This window comes from Typopeltis vanoorti, chromosome 16 (assembly GCF_054136105.1).
Source record: "Typopeltis vanoorti isolate ZY-2024b chromosome 16, IOZ_Tvanoo_1.0, whole genome shotgun sequence".
In the NCBI taxonomy this organism is placed as follows: Eukaryota; Metazoa; Arthropoda; class Arachnida; order Uropygi; family Thelyphonidae; genus Typopeltis; species Typopeltis vanoorti.
The window spans coordinates 65,419,665-65,443,190 of NC_143564.1; the positions used below are offsets into that span (position 1 = coordinate 65,419,665).

General features: G+C 35.4%; 1 protein-coding gene across 1 annotated transcript in view; it reads left to right on the forward strand.

The window, feature by feature from the left end:
* Window positions 1-1,443: 1,443 nt before the first annotated feature.
* LOC150098086 (LIM/homeobox protein Lhx9-like) overlaps window positions 1,444-23,526 on the forward strand; it is a 100,480-nt gene continuing 78,397 nt past the window's right edge. Inside the window, exon 1 of the mRNA XM_090406244.1 lies at window positions 1,444-1,781. Within this exon, the coding sequence (XP_090262370.1) occupies window positions 1,567-1,781 (215 nt within the window). The 5' untranslated portion in view covers window positions 1,444-1,566. The remainder of the gene's footprint in view (window positions 1,782-23,526) is intronic.

A 23,526-nucleotide genomic window follows, 5' to 3' on the forward strand; every position in this document is an offset into this window, starting at 1 on the left:
TCAAGAAATCTTCCATTCGCTCTTTTTAGAGGTTCTTATTTCCTGAACTTATTTTAAGTAAATTAAAATGGCAAATATATTTATCCATTGTAATCTTTGTTCCGTAACATTTTTGATTTTGTTTTTTCGACAATAGTAATACGAGTTCTTTCACTTCTCCTTTGTCCGTCCTGGTGTTAATTCTCCATTCTGATAAATCACCTTTCAATGGAATTTTAACTTTCAATTCTTGAAGAGACTACTAAGAGAAGCACAACTGAAAACGTTTTTTTTTTAAAAAAAATAATTACGTATAATTTTTAATGCCATAGACTCTTCAGAGAATTCCTCTTAACGCGAACGTAATATTATGATGATCAATATTTTAAAATGTGCATATGTTTCATGGATAATCACTTTCGAAACTACTGACATTCTATCCTCAAAGATTCACTTATTGATATATTAACAATCCCAATGGCCAACAAGGAAATTTCTTTTTCCCAAAAGATATTCACTTTTTTGTGATTGCTTAATAGGAAAAATTTAATTATTCTTTTAAATTTTATATTTTTTCACAACCGGAAACAATTCAGCAATTTTAAATTAATTAAATTAATTAACAGCAAATGAAGTTATTACTAACAGTGTCTGTGAAAAGCTATTCAGTCCATTTATTTATTTAATTAATTTACGATATTAAAATGTGTCACTTAGATAAAATCATAGAATGTTGCGCCATGTTAACATGAGCATGGAGACTTGCAGAGAGAGAGAGAGAGAGAGAATGAATGAAGAACTAATAATAAAGAAATATTGGAAGCGACAATTTGTGAACCAATCGGCAAATGTCCATTTCCTTTTGAAGTTCTGCGTGTCAAGTTCGCGTGCCACAATCACCTCTTTCTTTCCCACTTCTTTTCTTTCTTCTTCGGGGCCGCCTTTTCACCTGACTTTTTCGCCACAGACCGACAGTGAAAACTAAAGCATCGCCGCACGTGCAGCACACACGCGGCACTTACATCGTGACGTAACTATTTCTCACTTTCTCGCCTTTGCATTATTGGATCTCGAAACACGTTTGCGCGTGACAGCTCAAACCACCGCCTATCTCATTCCGCTGTTCGGACCGATTGGTAGTCGGAGAGACGGGCGTGGCAGTTTGCGGCTTAACTGACAGGTGGGACTTGCGGATCTGGTAGACGGGCAAGTCGCCGATCTGCAGCCCTACCCCAATACGTAGATGCTGTATATGAAGAGGCTCGGAGTCTAGGCAGTACAGAGAGCCCACTTGGGGGAGCGCGTGATCGTCGACTGTGTCTATCCGGGTTGTCTGTATGGTGGCTGGTGGTTTGCACAGGCTAAAGGTCAGCCTGGAATTCTCTCTCCTCCGACCAAATTTCTCGGAGCCAAAGAACGCAAACGAACGAAAGCAAGCAGTGAACAAATCGTCGATTCTTGAAAAAACGAACGGGGCTGGCACAAGACGGAAGTGACAGGGCCGGGCCGCTCTACTCGCGGGGGTCAGCCAGCGCACGAGCAACTGTAACCCCCGAAGAGAAGGGCGACTGCCAGCTGCCGACGAAAATGCCTGTCATCAGTGTAGGCGATTATGAACCTCCGGCGCCGCATCTGTGTGCGGGATGTGGCGGAAAGATTGCGGACCGTTATTACCTCTTGGCTGTCGACCGTCAGTGGCACGTGCACTGCCTCACGTGCAGCGAGTGCAAAGTTCAGCTGGACTCGGAACTCACGTGTTTCGCGCGAGACGGAAATATTTACTGTAAAGAAGATTATTACAGGTAAGTCGGGCTCGTCTTTTATCGCTTTCCTTGAAGTGTACTTCGATGCTTTTGTTGTTATGAGGTGAAGAATGGGAAACCAGTTGATGCATTTTAGAGAGAGAGAATGCATAGCTATTGATTTATTTTATTTTATTTTTGGAACTGTTTATTAAACGCAAGCAATCATCAGAAAATTCTGTTTTACATTTTGGGTAAAGATCATCGTATGAACTGCAAACCGGTAGGAAGTTCCTTAAAAAAAAAAACAGGTGTATCTGTTTTTACCCCTAATTAAATCCAATTCATTAATATCTTACATTAAAACTAAATTTCTTTTTCTTCCGCATGTGTGTCGTTAATATCAATGGAGAGGAAATCAAATTCTTGTATTCTTTCGTGTTTTTTTTTTTTTTTTGTCATGCCATTCGTATGTCCGTTCCTCTTTTTTTTTATCTTTGTAGAGTAGGTGACGAAGAAACCTAAATGGTTCATTTCTAACCGATTTACAAAAGTATCAAATTGTTTCCACTCAGCTCAGCTGAGGACTGAGCTGAGTGGAAACAGTTTCACATGAAATTATTCATGTGAAAATCAAGAGGCAGACATAATAGATGATGGAGATAGCCTTCCTATGCTATCAGACATTTGGTTCGAAAATAACTAGTTACCTGATCATAACTATCATTGGATTTCAGGAGATTGGAAGAAAAAACGATGAACAGAACGTAGATGATAAGAAGAGATCGCAATAATCTAACTCTTAATCTGACCGGCACTTTCCAGTGTGATCGAATCCTTTCCATTTAAGAATCTTCATTATTCCTTTGTTCAATATCTAGTGAAAATCATTCTTGTACTAGAGGATAATCCGGAATATTTAATACATCCCTGTCCTTATGTTTTTCAATTCATCCCATCCCTGAAGGAAAATTCAACTCTCACCGCTACGCTTCATGGTGTAGATCATTCTGATTGCGATAACCCAAAGAGCATGACAATTGTCTTTCTGCCTGCTTCCATTTCTTCCGATTAAAGAATAATCATAAATACCTTATCGGGTGTAACCCATTCATTGTAACGATGCGAATAGCAGTCAAAGATAAATCTGCAAGAAACCTGTCTGAGAAGAAGGCGTTCTTCTGACAGACGGAAATTGCATCGAAGGCTATGGTGGACGATACAAACACCTGCTCCTTATTTTCATCTCTCTCTCTCTCTCTCTCTCTCTCTCTCTCGCTCTTCCAGGTGTGAACAGGTGTGACATCATGATCCATTAGACATTGCGCGGCTTAACTAATAATTACAAGACCGAATAAGTTACGGTATCTTGATACAGCGAGCTGTCATCACAACCAGCGGATTATTCCAAGTTGGATATTAACTGAACGATTCTAATTGTCATCGGGATTTATATACCTTCTGCATTTTTTTTTAGATATTGTTACCGAATCATTTAGCTGATATGAAAAAAATATTGTGAATGTTTTATGACAGTTTATGAAGAATATCAAAAACTTAGCATATATTATTTGTTTTCGGTACTATCAGTGCCATTTATTCAACGGTTTATAAAAGAAAACAAACGTTCTTCACTACTTCTTCAATCCAAGAATTACATTAAATAGAACTGCAAACTATTTCGTCACTATTTCACTTAGCTTCGTCATTACAATACAAATTAGGAAGCTGTCGTGTTCTACCTATTTAGGAACTTAGTTTAGGAAACTAACATTCGGAAACTAACAGTAAGCTGTTATTTTTAATTTTGATTAAAATTTAATCCTGATCGAATTCAGGACGGTATTCCACTTTGGAGTTGATTAATTTGTCATCAGCTATTTCATCGGGAGAGAAAGAGTGTGCCAGTCTGTCATGTGATGCCGCACCCCAGCTTGTTCGCATTCCAGCACGTATGATGTGCGTGCAGTTCTCTATTAAGGTTTTGATGTCGGATGGAAAACACACACACACACACACACACTGCATAACATTTGCAGGCCCTATCAGATGCATAAAAGGGCCATTTGCTTTTAGGTAATAAAAAAAAACCGACATTGTGTTCCTACGCTTTAATTTCCGGGTTATCCAATTGATAGAATTAAAACTTTGGTGAAGTCGAATTTACCACTGAACTTATGCACTTTATTGAAAACTTCTAACATCATGCTTAAATAAAAAATTATTTCCATTTGATGCATCAATATATTACTTTATAATACACGGAATAATCAAAGCATACACAAAACATTCATCCTGTTTCACATCTATATTGAATATTAGTGATGCCTGTTTACATAGTGGCTACCTGCATAAGTACAGTCGTGCTTGAAAAGATTCTGGTTCCAATCCTGTCTAGGACGCGAAGAACGTTTATAAGGACATTTAGCGGAATCAATTTTTGCTATCTCAGAAAAAATCCTAAGGTAATAGGATTTCTCCTTTCGGAAACTGCAACACAAACTAGACAGAGAACATATTCAGTTAATAAATACGATATAATGGCCCTATAGCTTTGCTTGCTTTTATATTAATTTAGCACATCAGAATTTTTTTATCGAATTAGCGTAGAATAAGGGAACAGAAACAAGTTACTGAACTTCATCGGAGCTTTAATTCTAGTTGTAACTCACATAAACAGCTCATAAAGTTTATCTTTCCTAAATAAGTGTGATAACACAACTTTTAAGTAGAGAGAGAGAGAGAGAGAGAGAGAGAGAGAGAGAGAGAGAATTTTTGCGTAAATACCAGTAGTACGTATAAAAGTCAGAATTTTTTATTTTTTATTTTGGTCAGTATTAGGTTACTTAAGGCATGGTTTAGACTCTATTGAGCTGAGCTTTATGGCTTTAAAACTGTGTCTAACCGAAACCTAATCATTAAAATTAACTGTAGACTCGGGGCTTCCTATTCTGAAATCAATTACCAATGTTAACTCACCCTAGTTGTAAATCTATTGTATTTTACTATTATTGCAGATGATTAGTTGTCTGAAACTAATGATTGACTAAAACAACTAATGTTGACTAAAATGCTCTGAGAAAAAAGAACTTCGTTCTTTTTTCTCAGAGCATTTTTTCTCAGAGCATTACTGTGAGCATTTTAAATAATGTGTTGTTTGAGAAAACGGTGGAATTAATAAAAAAAGAGAAGTTAGTTTAACATGAGGAGTTTGAAGTTCGAATAGAAAAAGATACATGTTGGCTTATCGCCGAATTATCTCGGGATAATTCGGATAAATAAAATGAAGATCATAGAATATCAGAGAAAAGTCATTTAGTAAAATGTGAATCCTCTGAGATAGGTAATGCAGTGAAACGATGAGAGAAGCAGCGATATGAACACTTCTCTCTTTCTCTCTCTCTCTCTCTCTCTCTCTCTCTCGTACAAAACGGAGGACTTTGTTCAAGCTGTTCACATTAAATGTAATACTTCGTGCAAAAATAAATTTCATTTCTCGGTGACGACTCGATAGCCATGTAATTCTGCAAGTAGGACTAGAGATGAAAATATAAGTAAGAGAAAATAAGAAACGTAATCTTTCAATCATCCAAATTAAAAAGATTAACTCATCATTGGAAAAGAGTTTAGAGATAGAAATATAAGCTAATCTTTCGGAAGATGTCACAAGCAGAACAAGATTTATCAAATAAAGAATGAAGGCATAATTTCATCAGCAAACTAAATCAAATTTGCGCAATTCATTTATAGCGTAGCTGGAAAGTTGTACAGGATAGATATGCTGCATTATGTTACGTCGATGCAGTGATAGATATAAATTTATGAAATATTTTTGAATACGATTTAAATCAAAAGTCCTACACTTCACTGTCTGTAATTTTAATGGCAACTTCCAGGTATTAAAACTGTTACTATGTTTAGCATGTCCACAGTTTCTGACCGGCACAGCGCGTCATTCAGAGCTACCAAATCTCTTGCAGTTTCAATAAACGCTTCGTTCTTGATGATCACTTGGAATTCATCCTTTCGGATTGTCTTTTTCATACGCTGTTTAATTTGGGCAGAAGAATTATATCCACACTACTATTAAGGAAAACCATAAAAAACACCCTTTCTTGTTGTTTGGCCTCTTCTTTTGAACGCATCACTTTGAAACAGAAGTGACCCCAAGTGACATTTTAGTTGGTACCCGATTAAAAGAACAAAATGCACTTTCTTGAGCTCAGTTTATATTCCGACAGCTACTTATCTGCAGGCGCTGAAGAGATGCGAATATACCATAACAGGCATGTAAAGAAACGTATTAAGAATGAGTGCATAAAGGACACCTTTACGCACTTGTAGCTAACTCGCGAAGGAAGGAACCAGTGCGTAAAGACATCCCGTGGTCGGTCGTTAGCATATATGCAGCTTAGTGAAAAAAATCCAGCAACCACTACAATCAAAGACTTGCAGAACATTTAGGACTTTTAACAAATTTGTCTAGGATAGAAGGAAGTAAGAGTGATATTTCTGTCAAAAGATTTTCTTCGATGAATCAGAGAAAACTGCATGCATCTTACAAGTATAAAATTTACTCATTTTTGTCGCTTCCTTTTCCAGATGCATAAGATCTCACCACCATTCTCATCATAATGAACTCAGAGCTGACAGGAAGAAATCTTCGAAACCATTTTACACATAGTAGAAATCATGCGATTGTCTCTATCATCAGTCACTTCACTACAAACATATTTAAATCATAGTTATGTAAGAATGTTTAGGATGAGCGTGAAGCGCATAAGATATCATAGTTCCATCGGTCAATTTCAAGAATTTTCGCATCTTACTTTTCGTAGCATGTTTTTTTTTTTTTTTTTTTTTTTTTTTTTTTTTTTTTATCTGACAAAATATTATAGTTTCTGGATTTAAGAACTTGACCAGCTTTAGTCTGTATCAGGATATTTCGGTCTCATTAGCCCAACACATCCTTGAAAGGATTTCAATCCCAATTCCTAGCAAACAAGACCAGCCAATAGCAGTCAAGGAAATAGCAAGAACAGAAAACATTTTTATAATGTTCGATAAACCATGGAAAGTAATTATTTTTCTTTCAGCTGACCGAATGCAGGAGAATTCTTGACCAGCTCTGTAGATAAGCATCAAGTAAACCATGAAGGTTTGGTTGCCTAGAAGTGCGCACCCAGTGAAATCTATCCGAAGGCTTATCTTGGTGATGTTCTTCTTTTGAAGAATTTTTTACTTTTACTATGATTTACTGAAATCCAAGTGGAAGCAAACTTCAGTTTCGCTACATTTTCTTCACGTTCCGATTTCTTAGTAAGGATACTCTTGAGATTTCATAAAAGTATGAATGGACTGGTGAGAAGGAAGGAATCTACTATGAGCAAACTAAAATATTTAAAACCAGTAAATTTAGACCAATTTAGACCAATTTAGACCAATCTATTATTTTGTTAATGAATTACTTCCCGAAAAAAATTATTTAGCATTATATTGCAAAGATTGCATTATCATTCGATTAAACTGTCTTACGAATGTCTCGAAAATGATTATTAATAATTCACCAAAATCTTTACTTGCGTTAAAATAAAAAGAGAAGAAATTCCTAATCCTGTGGCTTCCTCTCTTTGAGAGGGTTACAGCTGATTACTAGGGAGATGATTTGGTTTCCCCGTTGCCTTCCTTGCCGTAAGTATATATGGCAGTAGCCGTGTTGTTCACTGGACTGGTTTGCCTGTTTTGAGGGATGAAAATCCCGAGTTACTGGGAGAAAAAAAAAACCTCCACCGCTATATGAGACCGGTTAACTCACCTTTCGTCGAAAGAGACCAGATAAAAGTTCCTCACGTCATGGACGGGAATCAAACTCATGTCTTTCCGACCAAAGGGCTTCGTCTATACCGACTGAGATACGGAGCCTCCAGAAGAAATTCCTGCTACTTTTTAATGTCCTCCAATCTTCTGCGGTTTTAGAGTCATTAAAATCATTTTGGTAATTGTCTGTACTCGACATCACGCCACTCGTAACAGGAGCGATATTATCTGGGGATTGCATTAGCATGAATCGTATTATCATTCGTTCAAGAAAGTGTAATCATGCTGATCACTATCTCCGAAGTAGCTTGTCAACAGAGATGTCCTTTTTATATAAATATAAATATTTATATTATATATATATATATTTCTACGAATCGAGGAAAACATACACACACTCCCCTCCCTCCCCCCTTCTCTCTCTCTGAAAAATCTGAACGACTTCAAATTCTATAGACTTCACTCATATTCTTCTGCAACTCTGTTTCCTCAAAGTAATTGCACCACAAGATGCACACCCAAAAGACAAACGTAAAAGGTACTCCTCATTTGTTCCTAATTACCCACTGTAAACTTGTAATTCGTTTTTCTTTCTTTTTTTTTTTTTTATCGGATTACAGCCGCTAAGCATTGATGTATTTGGGTGGATGCACTTGGAATCCGGTAGTTTAAGAAACTGTCTATTATCTAGTTCGGACCATCCTTTTTTTTGAACAGAGAGGGAGGAATCTGTCACCAACAAAAATGGGTTTTTTTTCTTTTCTAATTACTATAATAGAAGCGTCACATATCAAGCTCACATTAGGAAAGTTTCGTCACACTCCGTTGATTTTTCTATTCGTGAACTCGAAATAGAATGTCAAGTGAAATATTGAACTGGAGTCGGAAGATAAGAAATAGCTTAAACAAAGATGATGATATTACTTTCAAGGCCAACCATTAAAGATAACGAATTAATCTGATCTTATGAATTTTACGAATAATTTTTGGAATGGAAAGAAGTTAAAAATTATTATTATAGACGTTGGCGACTACTACATTGGAATTTATCGCGTCCAATAAAAATCCTCCGCTATAACAGCAATCAGAAATACACTCCTTAATAAACAGAGTGTTTAGAGACGGCCTACTTCAGTATGTGTGCGTGCGCACATATAGTTGAATACATATTTTTACCTGACTGTAACGTAGTCGCAACTCTGTGGAATTTTTCACCTTAGTTTTTGTAATCTTATTTGGGTATAATCAATCTGTTCTGACAATCTTGTCACTTCGATAAGGCTACGAGCGAAGAAAAACGTGTTTAATAACTCCTCGGGGTACGGACTACTCCGTGGTGTCCACCGTTTCTTCTTCTTTTTCATCTCCTGGAATACATACCTACCTACTCTTTGACGTGTTCATAGTCTTGTTTCGTAACCGAACTCTCAATTTCTTTTTCTGCTATTTTTCATCGCTATACAAAAGGATTTTATACAATGATTATAGGGATGCTACTCTGAACTGAAGTCCGGAACTTGTTTAGTGACAGCGGAGCATTCTGCGGCACGGAGCATAAGGGTAAAATTAAGCGTTGTAACTGGGGAGTCATGACCGATAGTTGACGTGACATGAGATACAGAGTATGTTGTTATGTAGTAGTAGCTGTTGGTTCTTCTTCTTTATCAAAAAAACTACCTACATTAGAAAGCCAACATATGTTTAACTGTCTCAAAATATGAAGTGAATTACTGTTTATTACCTTCGAATATGACCTCAGATTTAACTGATAGGATTCACATTAATCGAATGAAAAGCATGGGATTCCAGCCTGTTCTTTTGGCTTCCTAATTTTGGCCATTGTTCGGTGATTGTCATACACTACAGTTCTGCTTGTACTGATGGCTTTTGTATTCGGCTCTTGTATTCCACTTCCTCTGTAGGTTGAAGGTTACAAGTGGTCAAGTCAGGTATACTGAGGTTAGAGTAGATGGTTAGTTGGACTGAGGTAAAATTTAAGATTTTGTAATCGCTTTTTTGTAGCAGATAAGTAAAGATTTTCTTTAAAGGAAAATTCTTTATTTTTTGTTAAATAAAAACAGATGTCTTATAGTTTGGGATACGTGAGAGTAGATACGTGAAAGAAAAAGAAACGTTTGTGTTAGTTTCTTCTTTTTAGTTAAGAAAGTTCTTTAGAGTGTATTTTAATTAATATATTTGTAAACAAAGCATAATTAAATGATCTATTGATTATAATCTTTCTCCTATATACTTATAATTCTGCAATAAACATTTTAGCATGAACATTTTTGCAAGACATTGTAAGGATATTTAAGGAATCTCCCTAAGCTATTGTAGTATTTGCATATTTTATTTCAGACATTTTGGTTTAGTGATGCAATATTTGCATATTATTTTAGCTACACGATTCTGTTGCATTAAGGTCTGAACTCGGGAAACATATCGGATTTTGGCTTTCATTTTGGTTTCCGGTAAAAGAATGTTTGTGGCATTTTCTGTTATTTCTGATTATCAACTAAATACTGGTTAGTTCTTTGATTATCTTCAGATTAGCTGTGCAATAAATTAAAACGCATTTCTTTTGTCATTTAAATGAGAACAAAAACTTCACAAAAAGGTGTCCATTTGAATCGCATACTTCTCCAGGGCGTATTTAGAGGCTATTGGACTCTGAAACGGAAAATGTAATGCAATGGATCTTATCCGACATTCTAATGAATTTTCAAAGATATTTTATTATAAGATAAAGTTGCAATTTGCGTACTATTTCTTTTCTGTTAAGGTATTGCCGAGCGCCTTACTAAGTACTGGTCGACGTAAAACCATCTTTCAGCACAACATTTATTTTGATTACAAAATATTCTTTTAATAGCAAATGCGTCATCCCCGAGAAAGCTTCGCTCACCGCATTATAAACTGTTCGGCGTAATTGGTGCACCAAGTGTATAGCTACTCCACTTTCATTTACGTTTTAGGCCCTGTTATGAAGATGGTAACAGAAGATGGTGTTCATTGCTAGGTATGAGACCACCATTTTGCTCATTGGAGGCACGAAATGGCTTGAAAAGTTCCAAGTTGCCATCTACATAAGAACGTCAATCCCGTTTGTGTTCGTTTAGTGCGTTTTATGATTGGCCTTTCTGACAGGAGGAAAAAAATCTCCGAGTTTCAAGGAATAAAAAAAAGATAAAAAAATAAAAAAACTAACAAGTTTCAGTTTAAAAAATCTTCAGTGGTGTGTTTGCCACTGACGATACTACATTTTCATGTAGAAAATGTATTAAGGAAGTGTCTTTTTTATTTAAAATAGTCCTTAATTCTTTTTAATGATATGAACAAGAAAAACATGTAATGCAATCGAGTTTATATTAATTAATATTTGATTTTCTTGTAAGCATTCTATCCTAAAAAATACGTTTCACACTTTATAAAGGACCAAATTTCAATTATTTTAGGACTTTTTTATGATCTTCTCTTAGCTTTCCTCCAGTATTTATTTAGGTATACACGCGATGGCGAAGTAGTGGATTACATTTAATCAACCGTTAAGACATTATTCGATAAATACCTCAGAATTGTCTAGAAAAATTGTTCCGGTGTCAAATGAAACGTCACAAGGCACCTCACATTAAATTCGTTCCTTAATATACAATATACTGTTTTTAGCTTTTTCGTTTCGACATAGTTGTAACCTTAGATGTCACCTGCTGTCTTCTTGTGAAACGATGTTGTGACATACTTACTAATAAACTATTCGGAATTTGATAGCTTCGTTCTTTACATCTGGTTTCTTCTAAGATTCGCTTACGCCTTAAAAAAATAAAGAATGACTCCTTTATGGTATTTCCTTCCTGTATATCTATATCACCATTCCTTTCATCGCTGGCAACGTGAATGAACAGAATTGGCCGTTTGCTTTGTCCAATTTGCTACCCAAAATTAATGACGTTGCTGAATAATAGTAATACTAGCGAACTTCGGCAATTATGTTACTTTTTATTTCCCTATAGCTTTTTCTGGTTTTTCTTGCAATATTATCATTCTATCGAACCTTTTATTTCTAATTCATTCGGGTAAATTTTCAGTTTGCTGGAAATTTATTGGTAAAGACATGACTGAAACCTCGAATTGTTAGAGATTGTGAATGAAGAGTTATCCGGTCTTGTTCTGGCCATTCTAAAAGTATACATCTTAAGCTGTATTGCATTAATGCTGTCACTGTATCTCATCCAATAAGAACTAAGCTTTCCAAGAGTGTGTTTCGCCGGCACTCTGTGGCGAGGCATTCTTCCTGAAAAATTAGATGTAACATGGAGGCATATAACAGAGCCGTCTTGACGAAGTTTGGAAATCTTGTCTTCGGATCTTCAACTAAATATATTCAATTAGGACTTTATATTCTCTTTCTTCACCTATGGTTCATGCAGCTCCTTTGATAATCTTAGATACAGTGAGATAAACAAACCTTTATGCTTATGGAACACCATTGATCAGAACGAGTTTTTTCGGACTGCACCTTATTTAAATTTAAATTAAAAATAATAATGAAATGATCATATATAAGATATTACCTACCTTTGCTCCATTTAATCTTATAAAAGTTTAAAGCCTGAGATATAAGTAAGAAAGTCGTTAAAATGACAGAATACGATTATTAGATACAATATGAACAAAGAATAGATTCGGATTTAATATTTTAATGAGGAGAACAGATATTCGTATCTGAAGATTTTCGTCTGATTTTTTTTATTTATGTTTATTACGAAATCTGTTTATTGCTCGACAAATCGAGTTGTTCTCATACTTAATTTGCCATGTTGCGATTAATTCCATTTAATATTAGTTCTTTGCATTCTTTCATCCTCTCAAGACTGATTCTTGCTAAAAACTGGAGTGGGATGCTTTGCAATGATTAATTCACCTGAAATTTATAATAAGCATTACTGTCAATAAAACAAAGCGAGCACGCTAAGATTTTCAAAGTCTGTTTATCAAAGTTATACACGTATTAACATTTCATTTCCAATTAGCAAGATTTATTTCAGTTTTTAATTATTTACTTTGACGGAGCATCATTCCACGGCATATTCAGCATAACAGTCGATAGATGGAGTTCATCGTAGGTACCTGACAAGATGCGTTACTTTGAATCAGAAAAATCCATCGATACTGGAAGAATGAAGAGTTACTGAGGCATTTGGGTATTAATGTTAAATAAGAAGACATTGAAATGGCAGTGAAAAAACTATGAACTATAAGATGCGAAGTACTTCACGGATGCTCGCAAAGTGCTTTGTTGATTCGTTAAATGATTTATCTAAACTTAAATAAATGACTGGAATTGTATCTTAGGTAAAGATATAAAGTACACGCCGGTGATTCATCTCCATTCTTAAGTAAAATTCTTGTTCAAACGCGACAACTCTATAAAGTATATTTAAAAATTATATTAATGTAAACTTTCTGTAGATATTATCTTTCACAATTATAGCCTTAAAAGATAATGATTTCAACCGTAAAAAAAAAAAACGGGGGGGTTGCGTTTTCGTAATTTATAATACGAAAGCGACAATTCCAAACTAAAGAGAATGAAAAATTCAACTTCAGATGTACATTTCGAAATTAAAAAAAAATATTAAAAAATACTTAAATTGTGTGTGTGCGTGTCTAAAAAAAAATATCCCAAAATGCAGGATCTCCTATCAGTGATAAATCATTCTACAGCGTGAGGGAGACTTTTTTTATGCATTACCGGAAAATTGACGAGATGGGGCGGTCATGAGTCTATTTAGTCCACATTGGCGATTTTTATACGCGTGACGTGCCTTTGTAGTGGTTTACGGAGAAAAACTCAAAGGTTTGGTTAAAAAAAACCTCCCATGTCTATACCTCCGTCTTGACTAAAAAAATCTGGTTCCGATCATGCGATAAAAAATCTTTGCACAGAAAATATTAACACTCATAATATTCATATCGTAGAAACTATCAAGCATTAATCCCCTTTATCGAATACATGAGAAACAGTTCAAAATTAATCATGACTTTGCGTCTTGTTTCAAATCTGGTTTAATTATATTTTTAATGGCGAAAATTTGCTATCTGCATAACGCACTGTGATCTGCTACTGAAATGTCTAAGGTTAGGATTTGGAAGGGATGCCGAATGCGTCTCAATGTATTTTCAGAGAGACATTGGAATTTTTTTAACCAAACCTTCGAGTTTTTCTCCTTAAAATGAACTTTGGATAAACTAAGCATATAAAATTTACAGATATAATAACGGAAGTATTAAAGTTATGTAACAAACTGGAGAAAACCCTTTCATTTGAATCAGTGTGGAATATAATTTTAACGTATACGCAGTGCAATTCTTCATAGATCCGTTAGAAACATCCTGAGGGCTATTCAAAACCAAATGTGCACATTTTCTTGTACGATGTATACAATTGTTATTTTTTTTTTTTTTATTAAAGTCAGAAATAATGAACGGTCCAATATCGAGATTGGATAGTTTAAGAAAAACTCGCATATGTCTTGATAAGTATTTTCCTTTAGGCAACTGCGACGTTCTAAGTTATCGATAAAAAAAATGAATGACTCAAACAGAGAACTTTCATTAGGATTATAATTTAGTGATGCTTTGTTTGAAGAATTAGAAAGGTCGAACTTAAGACTTCACAATGTTTCGAAGATGTTTCGTAAATACGGAATCTCCATAACCAAGAGCACAAATGACACAAGTGCATATAAAGTTACTGATGTGAAAGAGTCATGATCGAGGGTCACAATTCTAGAGCATCTCTTTTACTTCAAAGTAGAACGTTAATTATAGGTTGACGACCTCTACCGACTGTAATAGGAAACTAAATCTATGTTTTTAATTAAAGGGTAGTAGTATATCATTTAGATTCTAAAAGAAAGGAAATGGAAAGAAAACTGAAATAACCCGGTGATTTTCATTACATGATTAGGAGAGCATTGTAGCATACAACTTTTACTAGGCATAACGAAGTGAAATATAATGCAAGGTCTTGAAAATAAGCACAATGGTCGGCTCGGTTGTAAGCACTAGACCCTGAGATTACCGACAGGAGAAAAAGAACCATTAAAACCTCCTATTAAGCATCTCTGACTAGCTTCAGGAGAAATAAGGTGCCTTCTTTCGTTGTACTAAAATAAATACATATTATCTTGATAGATTCACAATTTCGTGTTTACATATTCTACGCCGAATAGTTTTTAAGATATCACAGATATTACTCCTTACTCAATTATTATTCTTCATCTTCCAAACGATGGAATGTTGTGCACTGCGTTAGATCTGGTACCCTGTCTCTAGTTACATTCAGAACCTTAATTTGAAGTGTGTTAAACGACTAAGCAGTTTTATATATTGTTCCCAGGCTTGTTAAATTGTTGTAGAGAAGCCACGACTGCCAGATCAAACTCGTACTGAAAAAGTGCAGACCGAATGACCCAGTTATGGATCAAAAACGAGAAAAAAAAAGTCGGCACTTTGAATGGGAAACGCCCATCCATCCTTCTTTAATAAAGCAAGAAATTAATCCCATGAATCGGCGTCCTTCCTTATTTATTCACACGTTTTGTTTGACTTTCTTACTTGATAAAAATGTGTTAAGAAAGAAAACTAAAATAGGGAACGGTTCCCTTTTCTTTTCTAACATTTTTTTTTTCTAAAAACACATCCGATAAGTACATGTCCTGATTATACATTGGACTTCTATATCCTAAATTTTAATCTTGTCTTAAATTAATACAGTTCTTTTAGTAATGAAAGTGCCTACACTTTTCGTCACTTACTTCATTTGCGAAAAATTCACCTTCTTCTGCTGCTGTAATATTTAAGCTAGTTTTATTGCGCAGTCTATTTTTTTATCTTTTGCATAATCAGTCAACAGTTTCTGGCCTTTTGCTGCACTGATCTCAAATTTATATTGGAGATCAGTGCAGCAAAGGTGAGCGGAGATCTTTTTTATAACTCTCGATTACACAACAAAATTCTACTCCATTATGATAATTTTTATTTCGCAACTACGTTTCGGTCTAACTTAATTATTAATCATCAGTAGCGATTGGATAACCTAGATATTAATGATCAAAATAGACATTGACAAATGGCTTTAGATGACCAATTGGCAGAAAGAAATATATATGGAAATATTGAAACGTGTGTGTGAGAGAGAGAGAGAGAGAGAGAGAGAGAGAGAGAGTAAAGCAATTCGGTAAGTTCATTACGTTGCAAAACTTACATAGACACCCTCCCCACAACAGAAAGGTACAAAGCAACAGCGGATTGCACGCCAAATGCTGTACCTGTACTGAAACAGGGCGTGGTTTGTAGATAACCAAATTGCAGCAAATGAGTTTTCATAGGATATGATATTTATTATCAGTCGACTCATGCAATTACAAATACATGTACAGCATCAGTGATCGATTATTGTTGATTTCATTACAAAAAAATACAAAATTGATGGTTTTCTTCTGGTGGTATATCAGCTTTCTTTCAACTAAATTGTTCACAATTATGGGCTAGAACGTTACGTACTGAACTGCACCATCTCAATTGCTTTCTTAGGATTGCTAAGTACAAGACAAATATCACTCTCGAATAATGCTCCTGTTTGATCTTTGTCGTTAAGAACTCGCTGTAATTTGAATGCTGATGTACCGAATAACAAATCTCGATGCACACTCTCCAAAATCAGACGGACAAATTGGGATATGGCAACTGCCATGAAAGCGTTATTTACAAGAAATGGATCGTCCCATCTGTTTAATATGGTGGCGGTGATGTTATGATATGCAAGAATACCTCCTGATTTGGACCAGGGCCCTTATCGCACTGTCCACAGTATTTTATATTGATATTCTGGGTGCCTCCGTAGTACAGTTGCATGACGTCTTAACATCTTCTCCCTTCAATTCGAATCCAATCTGGTACTCGAGAATATGTATAAAGTTTTCAATTAAAAAAATACTCGATCACGTATACAGAGATAGTAGGATTTTATCCCCTCTGAAAACTCCGATTGTTCTACTCCAGACAAGCACATTCATATTCATATTCTAAACAATTTTATGTTGTCATTGCTATGGCTTTTCCATGGAAACTATCCAAATGACATCCGATAAGAATCGGAACTCAGTGCTATTGAAATTCCTACTGAAACTACCACTGAAATTCCTCTAGCAGTGATTGGAACACCGACAAAGGGAGGAGGGGGGGGAGAGACTTTACTAAACTGCCTTGATATTTTGTCCGAGGAATAGACCAAAATACCCTTGCCTGCCTATCATTATTTACTGCAGAGGTTCCTAAACTTTCTCAGTTCACAGCTCCCCTAGGCCAAAAGAAATACCCGACAGTTCCGTTTATTAAGTACTTAGGTTCAAGCTACTTACTAAGCATTTGTGTTCTAAAAACTTAGAAGGCGTTTAAAAAAATAATACCTAATAATAGTTCGCTGCGGTGCCCTGGAGCCCCGCTATGTCCAGTTTGGAAACCACTGATTTAGTGGAAAGTAAATGACATCTGTAATGGTTGTGAAAGATGGTCTTAATCATGAACTGAGGTTTGTGAAAGTCTCAAACGCGTGAATACTTTTTGCAAGATTATTAAGACCACACACACACGCATACTCTTACTTTTACTGACTTTGACAAACCTGTGTAAAGGGTTTCGTTGAACTGGAGTATTATTTTCATGTTTCTTCGTGGTGAACGGACGCGTACATCATCATGCAAGGTTTAGTACGTAATACAACACGATGGTTAAAAGCTTCGCTTTGGAATTAGCAAATGACACGTTTATTTTCTCTGGAAAAGATCGGTTGAGATTTTAAGTCACATTTCTAGCCAGATATAATCTGCCGCATTTCTCGATGAACGCGCGCGTGTGTGTGTGTGACTGAATTGCTCAATAATTTCTTCCTTTTTGCTGTCAGCACTGTGGCATACTCTGATTCCTTACGCATCGGAATGAGAACTTCTTTTTCATTACGACTAACTTGTAGACTGGGGCTTCAACATTTGTCTTGTAGCGTTAGTTGCTTTAGTATAACTCATGAAGCAACAAACTGAGCTTTCAACTTATTAAGCGAAGTTCACTTACAAAAGAATGGATCATCTTCTTACAAATCAAAATCAAGATTTGAAAAAGTATTTATAATTATGAATTACAACTGCTGAAGTAAAGCTTTATTCAGAAATCATTCTTACAGAATGGTTTTTTTAATCAAATATTTTAAGAGATCCCCTTTCCACAATATGATGAAGAATAAGAATGTAAAATATTAAAACCTTTAGGAGAGAAGTCAACTCTTATCCTCTTCAGTTTGTAGTTTAACTATAGTTTGTGAGTTTCACGGACTCACTGTGAATGGGCGGAGATATTTAAAACTGAATGCAAACAATTACAGCTACCTGAAATAGATTAATTAAATTTCATTTTGACTTAAAAGACTGAAAATATATAGAATTAGTAAACCGAGTAAGTTAGGCAGATGAACAGTCTTCTTTAACTTCGTTTATAGTTAGTTCTCATAGGCCAGCGTAGTTCGCAAAAGAATGTCCATCGGAGGTTTGTTTCTAGTCACCAACTAGAGGGAGCTTTTCTAGGCCTTTTCTATCATTTTCAGAGTTAGTGGATGTTAAGTGCTGATGAGAAGAGTTTTCCCCCAAGTCCTAGAAAAATGCGATCTAATAAGTTAATCCGCAATACAATGCGCGCAAGCAAACACGCACGCACGCACACACAAACAAATTCACACGAAAGAGAGAGAGAGAGAGAGAAAGAGAAAGATAAAAACGGAGTTAAGATGAGGAAATTTTAACTTTTTGTTTTTATCTGATACACGTTGGGAATGCATTCGATGATTAGAGGTGGAGACTGCTGCACTCCGGTTTTTAGAAGGGTTTTCTTTTTATTTATTTTTTATTTTAAATCTGAATAGAAATCCTTACCTCAAAGATATATATTTTTATTAATAGTATTGTAAGGTTTTGGTAAACTTGCTTTTCTTAGATGCATCTAACATTTACCAAGTGTACGAATTAATACAGAAATGGAAATAACTAGGAAACATGAATTTGTATGGTTGTTTGTTTGCTTTTGATCACCCTTAAAAACTAAGACTTCAACTAATATTATTTGTAGATTTACTATTATTCTCGGGCCGGTTTCATGTTTTGCAAAGGGAAAGATAACCTGAGGAAACTTTACTACCTCAATATGAAACTGGCCAACTTACCTTCATTTGAAAAGCTTTTAAATGTCCACATCATACACAGGATTTTATCCTAGGGCATCAACGTTTCCATATTCCATATTAAAGTTTTTAATATGGAAGAATTTTAAAGGCTTACGTTAAATGTTCAATGATTCACTTTGAGTTTTAATAAAATTATACGAATTTTGCTGACCTTTCGCAAACAATTTCACTGTGTTGGCAAAAATTGCAAAAACGTGTAACAAACATTACGTGAACTCTGGATGCAGCTTTAGAATAAGGTAAAATAGTACAATATTTACAATAATACACTGTGATATTCATAGTAAATACAATTTAAGAAAATATATTTTTATATTATAGCTCGAAGTAGAGCTTCTGTAGCTCAGTCGGTATAGGTAAGCGAAGTATTTCCGACCAAAGGGTCGGAAAGACCTGGGTTCGATTCCCTTCCATGACGTGAGGAACCTTTATCTGGTCTCTTTCGCCTAAAGGTGAGTTAGCTGGTCTCATATCGGGAGAGATGTTTTTTTCATCCCGAAACTCGGATTTTTCGTCCCTCAGAGCCGGCAAATCTGTCCGCTAAACAAACACGGCTACAGTAAAATACATACTTAATCCCTCATTAGGACGGTTCAATCCGTCCTAAGGAGGAAGGGAGGAGATCCTATACGAAATAAATAAATAGCTCGATTTAGTATTAGACTGTAATAGTATGATTATATGATTACCCTTCTTAATAATCATTATAATATACATTTCCAAACTTCCGGTCTGAAACCAGTTCAGGTTCACTTCTTATGATTGTTCCTCTCAAACAGCTATTCTGTCATTTAGAAAATCAGCCAACTTTGTCTTCCTGGATGTCTGACCAAATTTATGGAATCGTGAGTTTGAATCGTCCCACAACGAGAATGTCTTCATGCGAGTGAAAATTTCATGACATTGTTTAAGAACACCATGTTGCTTATTGGATATTTGAAAAGTTCTATGTTTGGTCTCCCTCTACAGCTGTGGGTAAAGAATTACCAACCTTTCAGTATACCCACACCATTAATGTGTTATAGTGATTGTCAAAAAAACAATATATCCAAAAACGGAATGCGTCCGTTATGAACCAGTTGCTTTTTCAGTGTGGCAGACAAAAAAGGACTACAAATTTAAAACCAAAATTCAGATAACAGTTAGAATAGTAACAATCAAAGAAGGCACCAGTCTTTTAGGATTTATCTTTACTGATTAGAATTAATTGAATACGTTTGTTGGAAAAGTTAAATTTAAGTATGTTGGGAGATTTGCTTCCCAACGACGTCATTGAAATGAAATCCTGATTTCTGTTAAAGAAGTCATATCAGTGAAACACTGGATTCCATCAAATTCCTCACTAAAATCCGTACATCCAGTCCAGTCATTATTTCTATCCCGTAGGTCAGAAATCTTTCCAACAAATTCTCGGTTCTGTTTAGGAGCCATAATATCAAAGCAGCTTACAAACTTATTCAAAACTGTAGGTAACTTCCATGTCGGTAGATCTCCGAAAGACAATATCCCATTTATAAACATCCGAGTGTTACAGAATTCTATGTTCTACCTTAAATGAGTTAGGCAAGCATAAGTTTCAAAATTAGAAAGCAAAACATCTCAGCAACGTTGAATACGGAAGAGAAGATATCGGTTTTAAAATTATTCATCTATCACAAATCACGCCATCGATTGTGAGACAGCCACCACTTTTTATCAAAGAACCACTGCTGCTCACTCACTCACACAACCCCTCAACAGAAATCAGGGTTTCATCTTTTTGTGCCTGGAATAAGATCTCTCAACGTACTTAGTCTAACTTTTCCAACCATCATCTTTAATCAGTCTTTTGATGCGTGACATACATAACAGGAACCTCGTTTTATTTGTTACTGTTCATACACTTATCCGAGTTTTGTTTTTATAATGTATAATCCTTTCTTCATCTGCCAATCCTGTAGAAGCTCTTAGTGAGCGAAACTAGTGGATGTATAATTTGATTGTATATAATAAAAAAAACGAATATTAAATACAATAATCGTTCTAAATTCTACGTTTTAAATACTGACTGTAATAACATCGTTTGTTTTTTATGTTTTCCCAATTTATAAATAAAGCATTTAGAAATCTCATTAAATATGGAGTCGTAGAATCCAGCAAAGAAATCCCACACGACATGTTTTCCTTCAAGTATTTTTATGATTAGCTTTATTAATACAAAATGATTTTTAATTATAAAGGAACTAATGAATTAAAAGAGAAATGTTTTAAATGAAAAAAAAAAATACTTCTTATATATGAAGAGCATGCTATTTAAAATTTGTTTGCAATACAAAAATCTGCAATCTTAATAGTTGCCTATTAATAATATAACTGACATTAAGCTTGCAACTCCTAAGGTTTTTATTGCAGATAAGTGTAGCTTATATCTTTTTTTGTTGTTGTTGTTGTTGTGAAGCGAGGTCTTAAGCATGAACAAACTATAGTCTTCCTACCAAAAAAGAAATAACTAAATAAATAAAAACTTCAGGTGATGTGTCTGCAGGAGGATGCTTCTTTGCCTTGATTTAATTAAGTCGAAAAAAAGCACGTGTGTTTATGTTCTTAATTTAATTGTAAAATATTATACGAGCAAAAGAATTCCCTTATGTTAGTACACGAATCGTAATCACCAACAACATCTCAGTGCATGCGAAACAAATTAGTAACATAAAAAAAATGAACAGGGAAAAAAAGGAAAATATGGCGTCTCGATTCTGAAATGATGCGATAATGTCCTATCGCATGGTCTCCTTACCTGAACCAAGGTAATGTACCGGAAAAGTATGAGGAAGCCACCATCGAACCTACACTGCGATATCCTATCTGTAATAGCCCGTACTTCCTTCTGCTCTGACCTGGATGCAGGTGGCAAAATAGTTTAATAGACAAAAACACAATTAATTGCTTAAGGGAACTCAATGTTGCCTTTGTTTCTTTTATTGAGTAGGTTCTCTACTATCTTTAGAAAAAAATATGTTTGAATTGAAGGCAGGGTTGGGTTGCTTCTACAAATTACGGATGACTTTCAGGGCTTTCTAACTATACGATACGATCATTAGATATAAACTGGCATTTTTTGCTCAATATGTCAAATATGTACACACTCAGCATCTAATCAAGTTAATATGAAGTTTAGGAGGTACTTCTTCCATTTTTACCACCTATGAGCTGGAGGAGCGCTTCCTGAATATATGATTTTCTATCAGTAATAAACGAATCTATTGTTGCTTGTATTAACATTTTTTGGAGTTTTAGTTCAATTCTGCTTTGATTTTGACATCATTCTCGCTGATGCCAATATGTCTATGACAGCATTTTTATCTTTTAACAGTCCTACACGTAACTCTTTCTCGAAACAACTTGTTTTCAATATACAGAGAATTTCTTCAAATTCTTATTCGGCTGGTATGAAGACTTACGTGTTTTGAAAACTTCTGAATTATCATTTCCATGTGGTCGAGGAGTGCTTTGATAATAGAACTAGAACGATGCGTAGGTTCCAGGAGAGATGACTGAAACTGGAATTCCTCTTCTGCGTTTGCTGAATTTATGATTGTTGCCTTTAATTCCTCAGTTTTTTTTCTTTTTTTGCAGACTAATAGTTGGTTTCTGTATATCGACGACAATACATTTTGTTATTCGGTAAGTCTGTGGAAAGAACGAACTGTAACATTTGCTTAACTATAAATGTCATTTTCCACAGGTCTTTATGTGGGAGGAAGGTAGGGCAGTAAATGTTAATGACTATTTAATAATTTGACTTACAAATACCAAAGCACTGCGAATAACTCGAATGCAACTAAGTTCCTGTAAAGTATTAGAGACGGTTTGTTAATAAAACATCAATTCCCACAAGTACTCCTAACACTTTGTCATCGTTAACCACGTAAAGATCAGTCTGCATAATTTTGGTGATTTCTCCTTCTTCTTCTCTCTGGTGCATCAATACAAAGACTGGTTAGGATAGCAATGTTTCTCTACTTTCCTGTCAAGTGTCATCTCCATCCATGAGGTTAACTATTATGGATCTTTACTTCAGATCCATAACGTGCAATAGAAAGATAAGATGGCGAGGATCCGATCTCTTCCATCTCTCTCTCCGTTAGTACTACCTGTGTGTGTGTGTGTGTGTGTGTGTGTGTGTGTGTGTGTGTGTGTGTGTGTGTGTGTGTGTGTGTGTGTGTGTGTGTGTGTGTGTGTGTGTGTGTGTGTGTGTGTGTGTGTGTGTGTGTGTGTGTGTGTGTGTGTGTGTGTGTGTGTGTGTTGAGACAGACTAACTCACCTTCACTGAAAAACCCTGATAAAGGTTCCTCGCATCATAGATGAGATTCGAACCCAGGTCTTTCCATCTACAGGGCTCCATCGAAACTAACTGAGCTACGAAGATTCTGCTTCTTTACTAGGGAATAGTGATCACATAAGAAGGTACTTTTCCATTGCCGTTCTTGTCTAATAGTATTCTCTGTCTGTATATATGTGTTCACGAGGTCACCTGCCTGAATCAACCACCGCCTTAGCCACAGACTATTCAGATTTGTGCATTTCAGTGTCGACCATGCTTCTAGAATCTCCCGTGAATGTTCTTCTTAAGAAGATCAACAATAATCCTTGCAAGTCCAACACAAGACAAACTGAAAACCAATCACAGGCCACTACATCGGCACAATCACAATT